Below are 12,837 nucleotides of genomic sequence, written 5' to 3'. Positions count from 1 at the left end.
GTGCCAGCTGCTGTGGTGGCCGAGCGGTGAAGGCGTTGGACTTGAAATCCAATGGGGTTTACCCGCGCAGGTTCAAATCCTGCTCACAGCGGGAGCTTTTACTGGCAGCCCCTGCCCTCCTGTCCCCAGGAGGGACAGAGGGACACAGACCTGTCACCCCTCTTTAAGGGGACCCCGCCTCGATCTCCCAGGGACCCCTTACCTTTAGGAGAGGGCCAAGACACGGTGTTTGGGGGAGCACCCCTGCACTTCTCCTCATCACAAGAAGAAATCCTGCATGTCCACCCCACAGATCTGGGTCACCCTGCTCCTTATTCCTTGTCACCCTGCTCCCTACAGCCCAGCCCAGGTGGCTGCCCTCCACCGGGGGTATTTTTCTGCTGGGGGGGTGCAGCCTGGTGGCAGTATGGGGCCAGGAGGCTGCTGTTGGCCCCAAAATTCATTCAACCCTGACCCAGCCCCATGCATTGGGTGTGGGAGCTCCTGAACCCCATTCCAGGAGCTGCTCGAGGCTAGTGCAGCCACCCAGAAAAAGGCTGGGACATGCAGGGGCTGCACGGACCCCCCTCCCTGGCTGGGAATCGAACCCAGGCCGCGGCAGTGAGAGTGCCGAATCCTGACCACTAGACCACCAGGGATGAGGGGTGCTGCCGGGGGACCTGCTGGTGGCCGCCAACCAAACCCCGAAGATACAGGGACAGTTGGGCCCCACAGCCCAAGGAGAGGACCAGATGGGATGGATGCTGCAGCCTTTCTGGAGGACTTTGCAGGGATGCCAACTTTCCGAGAGCTGTGGCATTGGGAAGACCCTCTGAGCAAGAGGACCCCGTCTCTTCCAGGCCTGGGAAGCAGGAGGTGGCTATGCCAGGACGCTGCTCCCCACCAAAGGCAGTTTTGTGGAAGGCAATGATGGCCAGAAGTTCAAGAAAATGCTTAGTGGTCCCCTGGGGATTCACCAGGGAGGTTCAGTCCTGCTGATGCTGGAGCGTGGCCCTCATTTGTGCTGCCATAGGCTCGTGGGACACACATCCCACTGGGCACAGGAGATCCAGCTTCATGGACACAACAACCCAGTGCACAGCCAGGGCTTCCCCATAGTCACCTCGGGAGAAGCAGAACCGTGGAGGTGCAGGCTGACTGTTGTCAGCGGAGCCTTCCCCGCTGCGGGGGGTAACAGGGGTCTGAGACCTTGTGCTGGTAGAGGGGGTGTGCCTGGAGTCCCCGTTCCTGCTGGTTTACAGTAACATTTACATCTCGTTTTTCTAGGAGAAAACAGCCAGTTGGGGCCATCTTTGGAGACTTCACCTGGAGCTGCCAAGGGTAGGTCATCCCAGTTTCCAGAGAGCACAGAAAGAAGCAGGCCCTTGTTAGCCAGCGTGCTCGGGGAGCTGTGCTGGCATTGCTGGGCATCCTGCAGCAGTGATGCTTGTGATCCCCCCACCCCTGTCCTGCATACTGCACACAGCCGGTTTCTTTGGCCCCATACATTCCACTTAAGAAAACAAGACTTAAGAACACATTTCACTTAAAAAAAACACATTTTAAAAAGAGGCTGTCATACCGGGGCAACACCAAAACCAGAATTCTCCCCCACCACTCGCATTCACCTCCTAGAAGAGTATTTCTGCCAAATAGGAAGATGGAGAGGGGATGGAATGGGCCCCCTACTCCGCAGGTTGTTGCGACCCAGCAACCCTGCTACGGGGCAGGACAGACCACCGCAACTGCCTCCGGGGAGGATGAGCGCTGGATGCTGTGCTCATCCATGAGCATTCTGCCAGCAGTGAGCAGGAGAGGCACAGGGAGGTGGTGGGTAGCTTTGGAGGGGTGCAGAGTAGGACGAGGAGGAGAGCAGGGAGGAGTGTCACCCCCCCACAAGAGCTATCCCAGAGCCAGGATGGAGCCACGATGAATGATCTGGCATCCTTCCAGCACTCTGGCATCTTTGCCGGGATGGTCAGGGCTGCAGAATACACCCCAAAAGCTGAGTGAGGGGCAAGGCTGGGCTGTGCAATGGTTATACAGGGTTGCAGCACCCCTTGGGCACATCGGGAGCTGAGCTGGGCTGAGGCGCAGCCACCCTGCACTGTCAGAGGGATATGCAGATTTCATGGTTTCGATTGCCTCTACAAGCTCTAGCACAGCGCGAGCTTTGGCAGGCTTGCGGTTGGGGGAGCGTCAGTATCGCTGTGTGGTTTCTTAGATCTCTATCTGGGGCTGTCAGATATGTTGTCACAGACGGTCACAGTTCCTTCCTCTGCCAGCAGATGTGGGCACATCAGAACAGGTTCACTGGCATGTTCCATAGCAGGACAATCTCCCTCTCTGATGGCAGAGGAAGGGGAGATGAGTGACTGCCACCCACCACATTCAACAAGGAAGCAATTGCAGCCCAGCAGCTGCATGTTGGAGCCCAGGAGCGTGCAGAGCCATGGGGTGAGGATGTAAAAATTTAATTTCTACAGCCACTGCTCCATCAAAAGAGAAATCCCAGCCCCAGGATCAGCCTTGGAGCAGCAGGGACAGGTCAAGGCTCGGTACAAAATGCAGTTGCTATTGTAGCGGCTGAGAGACATCACCTTGCTTCGCACCCTGACAGGGATCTGTGGCGTGTGCAATACTTACATAAATTAGGCTAATTGCAATACTGGAATACATGCAATACGGGAGTAGAAATAAATAATCCCTCTCCTCATCTCTGAGAGTGGGATGTCTCTTGGGAATTTCCAGCTGAGATTTTGCCCCTTGCAAAGCCGAAGCACCTGCTAGCATGTTGCTGTGCTGCCCCAAAATGCCACCACGGCGTGTTTGTGACAACCCCGTGGTGTCAGTAACTTGGTTCAGCTCCTGGTCCTTCATGTGCTTTTAAAGACAGGAGTCCTCAGGGTCCCCAGAACACCCCCACCCCCATGAGGATGGCTCCTAGGAGGATGAGTTGGGAAAGCCATGGACTCTTGCCCACCCCAGCAGTGTCCCTGGCACAGCCCCAGGGGACCCTCTTGCAGCACTGGTCTCCACTCGTGGGGTGGGGACATTGCGGTAAAAGGGACACTGTGGGGAAGCACCCCCCAATACACCCAGACACAAGGAGGTCTCTGAGGGCCCCACGCAGCCCCATGCAGCATGGTGGGGGAGAAGGAGAGTGGGAGCAGAGCAGCGCTCTCCTGCGGACCCGCTGTAACGACTGAGGCTGCGGGGCAGCGAGGAAATCCCAGGGAGACGAGCTCATAGTGTCTCGTGAACAGCAGTTGTCACTGGGAACCGGGAGTGAAAATACCCAGAGAAACCACAGGCTGTGAGCTGGCAAATTTGGTGCCTCTTGCAGAGACGAGGGATGTGGAAAAAGGGGAAATGCTCCCTGGGGCATCCCAGAGAGTGCATCGCCTTGTGGCAAGGACAGAGCCAGGGGGCTCTGGGCAGACCACATCTTGAGTCCCGTGATTGTGAGTGTGCACAAGGAGATGGGGGTATGTGTTTGCACAAGAGCTGGTCCCCCTCCACTCCCCAGACATGGGAACCTCCTGCTGCATCCCACCTTGTACCAAAACCATGCTGGCATTTGTGTTTGCCCCATGTCTCTGGGAGAAAACAGTGTTTGTAGTCAGATTGTCAAGTCCGGCTTCCCAGGCAAGTGCTCCCCTTGCTGGCTGATGCTGGGGTGTGTTAGGAGAGTTCCATACTAGAAGCACAGCATTAAGGATTTTGTGTTTTATGGTGCCGAGACTGCCAGCCCAGATCTACTATCAGTCTCCAGGATGCCAACCATCCTTGCTGCCTGCACAGGCAGTGGAGCTCCTGCTCCATACCTGCTGCCTCCCTGCATCCACCTTGTGCATGTCCCAGCCCCGCCATGGGAGCGAGGACCCTCTGGCTGGACCCAAGACGTTTTGAGGGTCTGAGCACCTTTGAGCTCCTCCTGGGATGTCACGAAGGAGGCTGAGATGTGTGACGAGTACTGCTGTCGTGTTGGTGAATCTAAGTGTGAACCTGCTGCTCAGGGGTAGTTTCACATCCTGCCTTGGTCAGTATAGCCCCCGTGCGGGTGCTGATTTGCTCAGGCTTAGCTCACCTCACACAAAGGCTATTTTAGTATTTCCTAGGCCTATTGCTTCCTTTTTTTTTTTTTCAGCAATTCTGAGGCAAAGGTGCCATGACATCAGCTCTATTGCGCTTTGGAAACCCCAAGTTTTTGCCTTGAAAGCGGACTGACGGGGCTGGCCACCGTCCCTATAAAAGGCGAGGACTGAGACAGCACCTCGCATCAGACACAGGAGGAATCTGCTCTGGTCCTGCCTCAGCAGCTCATCCCTGTCCATAATGAACGTCTCTGCAGTGTGCCTCTCCATCATCCTCATCGCTGCCCTCTTTCCTCAGGCCTCTCCGGCTCCAAGTGAGTACAGCTTCTCCCTCTGCTCTCTTAGGGTGGGTTTTTTGCTCTGAATGGCAGTAATTTTGATGCAGAACTTGTAAAAGTTAGAAAAGTTGGAAACCTGTTTGAATAACTTCTCCTGCTTTCTTGGGACTGGTCTTCCTTTCTAACATCCTTTTATTTTAGTGATGAATTTTACCGATAAGTATCAAAGTTTTCAGGTCTCATCTCCCATGATCTCATTGCTGGACTTTAGGAGTGGTTCCAGGGTTACAGAAAGGATTTGTATCATTGCAATAGACTGCAAAACATTTAACAAAGCAATCTGTTTAGTTAAGCTTTAGTGTTCACAGCAACTTCTTGCTGATTTTCTGGGGAAACAGGAAGAGAAGAGGGCCTTGCAGCTCATTAAGGGGATGGTTGACCATGCTCTTGGCTGGGGAAAGTGCAGTTTATTGAGTGACAGACTCATGATGACCTCCCTGATCTCTTCCAGTTGGGGCTGACACAACTGTGTGCTGCTTCAGCTACACCTTACGAAAGCTGCCCCAGAGTCATGTGAAGGATTATTTCTACACCAGCAGCAAGTGCTCACAGCCAGCAGTTGTGTAAGTACCAGCTCCTGCTCTGGGGAAAGGCTCTGCCAGCTTTTGGGCTCTTCGCATCCACTGGAGCCAAGAGCATGGTGGTGTGAGGAACCACACCAGGAGTCAGGGAAGGAGGCAGAGACCACGGCTCCCATGTGCAGCACGTGAGCATTCATCCTCCTCAGCTGAGAGATAAGTTGTCTCCTTGGTCTCCTTGACCCATCCTGGTGATGGGAATAAGGTGTGGGAAGGAGGTGTCAGTGCAGCCAGCAGGACCTGTCAGTGGTGATGAGCCCAATACATGTGACGTGCCACCTGCAAGGCTTGGAGCTGCCATGCTGCCACCCACATAGGGCAACCACCACACTGAGCACGGCCAGGAACATCTGAGTATTGGGAGGGAATTCTCCCAGGGGACCTTGATCTCACCCTGCCTTCTGGGTTTTAGCCAGTTCTGCAGTCCCCTGATGCTTGGGGGTTTGTGGGGTGGGAGCCTGGAGGGGAGACTGTGTCCTTGGGGGCTAGCGCTGATCACAGGGCAGGTCAGTGTGTGCCCAAGAGGTGACCCAAGGCCCTCATGTCCCTCTCCCCTGCCGGGGCTGTAACATCTCCCCGCCTGACTTGACAGGTTCATCACCAGGAAGGACCGGGAGGTCTGTGCTAACCCTGATGCCAGGTGGGTGAAGGAATACGTGAACACCCTGGAGCTTCAGTGAGCACCGGAAGCTGAGAGGTCTCTGCCCTGAAGAAGTCCTGCAAGACCATCTGGCAGAGTCTTGGCACAGACCTAGAAATCCTGCTGCTGAGTGCCAGGACCTGCTGAGCCACCCCGGGGCCCCTGAAGTTCCTTTTGCCTTGCAAAGGTTCATTATCCACGATAATTTGCCCACCCTTACAGGCAGCTATGATGCTGGGGACCTCCTGGCCTTGCATACCTGTCTTGGCATAGCCTGCTGTGTGACATGGGGCTCAACTGTCCCCTCCTTGTGCCTCCGCCGCTAGAATGGGAGGGGGATTTCATCCCCAGAGCTATTTGTGGGAAGTGGCCTGTCAAAATTAGGTAGGAATGCTGTCATGTAAACCCAGGCTGACTTTCAAGTCAGCTGGCTGAATTTGGCCATCGTACAGTAGAGGCTGTGAGTAAGATCGTCTCCTTAGCAGAGGATGGGGTACGCTGGTTACTTACAGGATGCTCGTTGTGGAACCACATTACTCAGCCGTGTTCTCAAAACGCTGTCTCTTGCTCGTGCCAAAGAATAAAGATTTTTTTCTCTCTGTGTCTGCTCTGGAACAGGCTGTTGCCCTCCTGCCTGGAAAAGCGGGGCCGACAGGACCCCACTGCAACTATTTTGGGAGATGCAGGGGAAGAACCCCAACTTCCCAGCTTGAAATGCCTCAGCCTCTTTAGCCCTAAAAACCTCCCTTTCTGCATTGCCTCCCTGCTCCCAGCACCCCATCACAACTCCAACACCTCCCAGGGATGTTCCCTCCCAGGCTCTGCGCTGCTCCAGAGCCAGATCTCTCCCCCAGCCCTTTCCCCCCCATCATATCAGTAGCCAGGACCAGGAGCTGGTGGAGCTGGACCCACTGGATTTGCCACTGCATGTTTGGCAAAGGGATGTCTGGAAATCACAGGGTGGGGGTGCAGCAGCACCTCTGGGGTGAGCTCAAGCCCCGGGGCTGCCCAGCTGGGACCGTGTCCCCAGCACAGGCTCCTCTGGGGATGCAGCCTGAGCTGTGCTCAGCTCTGGGTATGCTCTGTTAGTGTTCTACTCTGAAAGACAGGCACCAATTATCTGCTGTTCTTCAGCTGTTTTGGGAAGGAAAGCTGAATTTGGTTTAAAAAAGCACAAGAGATCTTTTTGCACCAAGTAAAACCGACAAAAGCACTTTATCAGCATATGGTTTCTCTTTAAAAGTACCGGAAATCTTTGTGGGCAGAGAGTGGAACTGCTGGGTCTGATCTCCCTGCCACTGAAGCTCTGCGGGGTGGGGACAGGGACCTGTGCTCTCCAGGCTGTCTTCATCAGAGCGGTCTGCAGCAAAAGCTCAGAAGTGTCTGTATTCCCCCTTAGCCAAGAGTGTCCCCACCTGGCAGCTTGTGCATGTCAAATCTTCACCTCTCAGGATATTTTCCACTATGGAACAAGCTACTCATCACCCCTGGGAGTAATTTCTCAGCCTCCCCACTCACTGATAGCAGAAAATGATCCCCCACAATTAGGAGCAGGAGATATAGTGTCGGTAAAATACCCCCATGCCCATTGGTGCCACAGTGGTCTGTAAAAGTTCCAGCTGCCTCCTGATCTCCCCTTGGTCTCACCACCTCTCCACGGGTCTTCCTGTTTATTAACCAGCATTTCCTATTGCAGTTCCTTATTAACTGCCTCAAAGTCTCTATTTCTGGCAGGAGCTGAGGCCACAGCTCTCACCCACCACTCCTGGGACTCTCCACAGCCTGGGACTGTATTCCCAGAAGAGGCTGCCTGCATCAGTACAGAGAAGGAGTGCAGAAACCTTGCAGAGCCCAAGGGCACTGGGGAGGCTCTCAGTGCCCAGGACAAGGGTCCCCAGAGAGGAGGGGGAGCACTGGGGCACCAGGTAGGGGGTGGCTACCTCAGTGTGTCCCCAACAAGCTCACAGATGCCTTCACCCAGTGTCAGGGTCAGCGCATACTTGGTGATGAAGCTGGGAAGTGGGGAGGACCAGGAAACCTTTGTGGTGAGGAAGGGATGCACCACTGCAGAGCTGCACCAGGGCTGGGAAATGTCACAGCAGGGCTGGGAAATATCACACCAGGGCTGGGAAATGTCGTTTTTGTGACCGTTGTCTGGTGTAGAGGCAGCCAGCCAAGGAGAGATGCTGAGAAACCAGAGAAGGTCTCTAGGCCAGACCCCTGGCTCTGCCTCAACTTGCTGCTGGCTCCCAGAGGCAGGGAGAAGGACCACAGACTGTGGTAGCCACTGCAGAGCGTGTGGTTTCTGTCTCCTGGGGCAGGCACCTTCTGTGTATTTTGCTGCTGCACACCAAACTCCTCACCTGGGAGCATTTTCTCTGCCATGCTGCAACCCATGGGGTACCAGGAACGGCCTCTCATCCTCTTGCAGATGTCTGTGCAGCTGGCAAGAAAGGGCTGGTGCTGCCCCAAGCCTCAACACAGGGCTGTGGGAGCAGCTGATACATCCTCGGGATTCAGGAATGTCTCTCCCCACAGCAGGTCTCCTGGCTTGTCCAAGTGTCCCCTCCGGGGTACCCTCCCCTGCCCAGAGCTGGCAACAGGCGAGGGGCTTCGAGCAGGCTGCTGCCTGCACACATCACCCCTGGGGCTACGATTTCTCCTTTGCTCTTAGAGACCCTCACCATGGTGCTGCCACCTCCCCCAGTCCCATCCTCATGGGCCAGCGGGCTGCCACGGTCCCCAGGCAGAGGGACCTGCCCTCACAGCGCCTGGCTTGTGCCAGGGGACATAGCTCTGGGATAGAGGGGGAGCAGGGCTCCTGGGGCTTCGGGAAGGAAACCGAAACCAGAAAGGCTGGGGAGGGAAATTCCCACATACGCCTGGGCTCCCAGCCAGGGGCTGTCTGGGGAAGGGCTGGCTGCAGCGCCGAGTCCTCCTGCCTCTCCAGCCTGTCCCTGCACCCTGGGCCTGGGGCAAACCTCAGACCCACCCCAGCCTGCCCTTTCACCATGACATCCATCCTCCATCCCCTCACACCGCCCAGATCAGGGACTATTTTGGGCTCCTGCAGTTCCTCCACAGCACCAAACTCGGCTTCTCAGCGCAAAAGGACATGGAGCATGCAGCATTCCCTCAGGTGTAGAGGAGAACCCCAGCATTCCCGGGGTCCTCGCCTGCCCACCCACGGGCAGCAGCTCCTGTCCATCCACCCCACCATGCGGTGGCCGCTCCCTTCTCCCATGTTTCACGGCACAGTGAGGAAGCCCTGTTCAGGATACAAAATTCCACAGATTTTTGTGTCTCCCCCACAATGATAATAGCCTGAATGTCCTGGCCATAGAGTGGGACAAGATTTTTGCAAACATGCTGACCTGCTTGGACCAGACCCCCTCTGCTAGGACCCTGCTGTGCCAGGGGAGCATGGGCACACTGCCGGGGTGAGCGAGAGCTTGTGCCTTTCCCAAATCATCCTCCCAGCAGAGCAGTCAGGAGCCAGCCCCATGGAGCTGGAAAGGAGCCCTTCACATGGTCCCTCATCAGCAGCACCATCTCCTGGGACACAACAGGGTGCCTGGGCTGGGTCTGCCCTTTGCTGGGATGCTGCTCCTTGGGTGCCCCATGGGGCCTCCTGCCTGCAGCCAGCTCTCCATCCTGGAAAACACAAGACTAGAGGGAAATGACAAGACAACGTGGAGGTGCTTTCCCAGCCTCAGGGTTGCCAAGTCTGATTTATAGCTGCAGGGAAAATAAAAATGAAACAATAAGAGAAAAGCTTTTTTTTTGCATTAGGAAGAAAAAATGCTGACTGGAACTGAGTGGCTGCAAGGCCAGGACAGCTCTGGGTGACCATGCTGTTGGGGGCATTTCTCAGTGTGCAATGGGCAAGCTGTACCCAGCACTGCGCTTTTACCCTTGGGACCTGCTCCCTCCCATTCCCTTCCCATGCAAAGCCTCATCCTGGGAATGACTGCAGTAGGTTTGCTGGTGGCTGTTTTACCCCTGCAGCATAGGGGTAATACCCTTTCCTTTGTTTTACAGGTGGGAAAGTGAGGAACAACCCCCATTGGGGTGCTCAGAAGGAAAACTGGGGTCCCTGCTGCTCTCCAGGCAGCACTGCCAGGCTCGGCAGGACCCAGCTGCACACAAGGGCTGGTGGGCAGAGACGCGGCGATGTCTCCGAGGTACAGATATGTGGGAGGAGAGATGCCACAAGGACACTGACAGTGTGCATGTGGGTGCCTGTGGGCTCTGTGCTGGGAAACGCTGCTACTTAGCTAGCAGAAACAGCTAGCATGGGTGGGTACAGGCAGAGAATTGGCCCTGCTCAGCACCCCAGCACCCTTGGCACAAGGACAGACAGGTAGCTCATGAGCCCCGGGTACCTACCAGCTCCCAGGGCAGCCCCAGCACCGTGGCAGCTCCATGCCCTCTGCTTCCTCTCACCCAGCCACGAGCCGCTCTCCCTGCTCCCGCCACCAAAGCCTCTAGCAGGATTTTACCCCTTACAGCAACGTGTCCCATCACCACCCCATTGCACATGCAGTGTGCCCAGGGACCAATTCAGAGTGCAGTGTGTGGGGCTGGGAACGACAACCAAGAACATGGGATGTTCCTGGGTGTGTAGGGAGCACATTCATGTATGTAAAAGCCCCATATGTGCATAGAAACATGTCTAATTCTGTAGAGGATGTGGGAGGCGGGGGTGTGTGTGGTGGGGAATGAGGTGTCAGAGGATATTCATATGTCTGCAGTATGGAAACTTTATGGTCTTGCCTCAAACCATTTCCCATCATCATGTGCCATGCAGTGTGCACAGATAAACTAGGGTGAGGTCCTGTCTCTGTGCTGGTGAACACCACCCAGAGGCACATAACAGGAAAAAAACCCGGAGGTTTTGTCCAAATTCTTTATTCTCCAGAATCATGATTTCACACACATAAGCCAGTGCCACCCATCATCCAACACTGAGACTCTCAGCTATCCTCCAATAAATACCCTCCCATGTGCAGCATTATTATCCACAGAAGAAAGTACTACCTACCCCATACAGTAATTTCTTAAATAATATAAAATAAGAACAATAGAGGTGCAGTCCCATGGGCCTTCCCAGGCCCCAGGCGGAGGTGTCAGGGCAGAGGGATGAGGTTGCAGACTGGTCCGAGGTCAGACTGCAAGCCAAGGTCAAGTAGCAGCACCCCAACACGATGTGCCTTGTGGTGCCCTTCCAGCAGCCCCTTGGAGCTGCCTGCAGATAATGCAGGCTCGTGCAGCTCCAGTTGCCCCAGCGTCCTGCTCCAGCGCAGGATAACGTGACTTATGCACGACAGCGGCTACGCTTGCCATCTTGCTTCCCTCAGTTCTGCTTCAAGTTTTGCAGGTAACTTTGAACCCAGGTGTCGCTGGGGTTGGCACAGACCTGGCGGCCTTTCTTTGTGATGAACCTGTGGAACAGGGATGAGATTAGACCTCTGCTCAGACCTGCATCCCAGGAGAACCTGGATCCCAGCTTGGAGACATGGCAAAAGGTGCTTCCTTGTGCTCTAAGGGGATGCTGAAACCAGCTGCTGACTGTGATTTCCCACACTCCTATCCCTTTTCCCACACTGCCTCCGGGATGCAGGAACATCCCAGAGCGTCCCCACAAAGAAATCCCTGGCAGTCGCTGTGCAAGCCCTTTCCCCTCGTGTATCCCCTCACACTGCTCTGTTCCTACAGACCGTCCCCCCTTCCCATTCCCACTGCCAGGCTGCAGAGCCGGTCACTCACGCGTGCGCACCCCACACTGCCCCAGCTCTTCTGCGCGCGGGAGGCAGCGCTGGTACTCACACGATGGCCGGCAGAGTGCAGCTGGTGCTGGTGCTGTAGTAACGCAGGATGAGCTTCTGCGGGAGCTTGTGCTGCGTGTAAGAGAAGCAGCAGATCGGGAGGTCGGATCCAACTGGAAAAGGCAAGGAGAGACATTGTGAGCACGTGCTGGGCTGTGCATTCAGAGCAGCCAGCCTGTCAGCTGCTGGTGGGAAAGGGAGTGAGGGAGAAGAGGATAATTAAGGTTGAAATGGGCACTGGGGACCATCTGGTCCAGTGCAAGGAACAGTACTGCCAGGTACTGGGAGAGATTCCCATCCAGTTGTTGCTCAGAGCCCTGTTTCCCCACTTTCCCCAGCCCCAGGGCAGACACTGGAGTGCCTAAACTATAACCAGGAATAAGTACTCTGAGCTCAGGATGGATGGATGGGCAGATGGATTATTTTCTAATTCTGGGGTTCCTACATGTAGCTGATCCGAGTGGAGAGCGGTACAAGTGCTGAAAAACTCCCAGTTATCTGCCAGGGAAGCTCCATGCAGAAATGATACCGAAAGCTCAGATCCGTTCTTCTTTCACGAATGAAAAAGCAGGACTCACCTGGACCAGAGGAAGTTTGGGAGCAAGAGGCTGCAATGAGGAGAAGAGCAAAACCAGCTGCAGAGACCTTCATCTTCCCGTCAGGTGAGGGCAGTCGGAGCAGGACCTGAAGCTCTGGAAGACGCAGCTCAGAGTGAAGCAGCCGGATTCAGCTCCCTTTTAACAGGGAGTCCTGGAAGCAGCCGGGAGACCATTAGCATGAGTGGAAATTCCAGAATGATGACAGAGGATGTCACGAAAGTGAAATAGCCAAAGGGAATTAAAAAAAAAAAAGAATGGGATATCGTTCCTATTGTAGCCAAGTGTGTTGGGCTCTGACTCAGTGCTCATTTTCGATTTCATCAAATCAAAAGGAAACTAAAATGTGCCAAGTGGCATAGCCACAAAGGGAAGAACTATTTATCTGAACTACGGGAGGGATTTTCCCTGCGAGTCTGCATAGCAAGAGACACAACGTTTGCCTAGTATTATGCAATTCTGGAAAAAAAAAAAAAAAAAAGACCAACAAAGAACAGGCAGGCTCCAAAGCATGCTCGTGTTGTTAAGTGTCGGGTGTTCATCGAAGGCTGCCAAAGGGCAGCACATGAGCAGAGAGGTGGCTGGACTGTGGGCTCTGTAGTGCCCAAAGCGCTCTGCCCATGCCAGTCCTGCAGCGCTTGGATTAACACGGATCAGCGAGGAGCTGAGGCACCCCTGGAGATCAACCAGTCCAGCCCCTGCTCAAAGCAGAGGCAGCTGGGAAGGCTGCCCAGGACCATGTCCAGATGGGGTTTGAGTATCCTCAGGGATGGAGACTCCA

The 12,837-nt window shown here is 55.0% G+C and overlaps 2 protein-coding genes and 2 non-coding genes across 4 annotated transcripts; 2 read left to right on the top strand and 2 right to left on the bottom strand.

Annotated features, from left to right (window-relative positions):
• Positions 1-9: 9 nt before the first annotated feature.
• Positions 10-91, top strand: TRNAS-UGA. The gene has a single exon. It is a non-coding gene; the product is annotated as a tRNA-Ser (tRNA).
• A 475-nt stretch (positions 92-566) lies between these two features.
• Positions 567-638, bottom strand: TRNAE-CUC. Its single transcript has one exon. It is a non-coding gene; the product is annotated as a tRNA-Glu (tRNA).
• A 3,679-nt stretch (positions 639-4,317) lies between these two features.
• Positions 4,318-5,672, top strand: CCL5 (chemokine (C-C motif) ligand 5). Its single transcript, XM_010147134.1, has 3 exons — positions 4,318-4,390; positions 4,866-4,977; positions 5,585-5,672. The coding sequence occupies exons 1-3, from the start codon at positions 4,318-4,320 to the stop codon at positions 5,670-5,672; spliced, it is 273 nt and encodes a 90-aa protein (XP_010145436.1).
• Positions 5,673-10,988: 5,316 nt separating this feature from the next.
• On the bottom strand, positions 10,989-12,153 carry LOC104506243 (C-C motif chemokine 4-like). The gene is made up of 3 exons (XM_010147133.1): positions 12,039-12,153; positions 11,462-11,573; positions 10,989-11,076 (listed from the first exon to the last, which is right to left on the bottom strand). Exons 1-3 carry the CDS (start codon positions 12,109-12,111, stop codon positions 10,989-10,991), a joined length of 273 nt encoding a protein of 90 aa, XP_010145435.1. The 5' UTR covers positions 12,112-12,153.
• Positions 12,154-12,837: the final 684 nt, after the last annotated feature.

The sequence above is a fragment of the Eurypyga helias genome, unplaced genomic scaffold (genome assembly GCF_000690775.1).
Source record: "Eurypyga helias isolate BGI_N326 unplaced genomic scaffold, ASM69077v1 scaffold7952, whole genome shotgun sequence".
Lineage (NCBI taxonomy): Eukaryota > Metazoa > Chordata > Aves > Eurypygiformes > Eurypygidae > Eurypyga > Eurypyga helias.
This window is presented reverse-complemented; position numbering and strand designations above follow the sequence as displayed.

What these genes read in the sequence shown, in the direction of transcription:
- CCL5 (XM_010147134.1), top strand. Translation starts at nt 4,318, where the DNA reads ATGAACGTCTCTGCAGTGTGCCTCTCCATCATCCTCATCGCTGCCCTC. An exon ending in TCAGGCCTCTCCGGCTCCAA is followed by an intron (nt 4,391 to 4,865) that starts GTGAGTACAGCT and finishes GATCTCTTCCAG; the next exon opens with TTGGGGCTGACACAACTGTG. An exon ending in TGCTCACAGCCAGCAGTTGT is followed by an intron (nt 4,978 to 5,584) that starts GTAAGTACCAGC and finishes CTGACTTGACAG; the next exon opens with GTTCATCACCAGGAAGGACC.
- LOC104506243 (XM_010147133.1), bottom strand. Translation starts at nt 12,111, where the DNA reads ATGAAGGTCTCTGCAGCTGGTTTTGCTCTTCTCCTCATTGCAGCCTCT. An exon ending in CCAAACTTCCTCTGGTCCAG is followed by an intron (nt 11,574 to 12,038) that starts GTGAGTCCTGCT and finishes TGCCTTTTCCAG; the next exon opens with TTGGATCCGACCTCCCGATC. An exon ending in TGCACTCTGCCGGCCATCGT is followed by an intron (nt 11,077 to 11,461) that starts GTGAGTACCAGC and finishes CCTGTTCCACAG; the next exon opens with GTTCATCACAAAGAAAGGCC.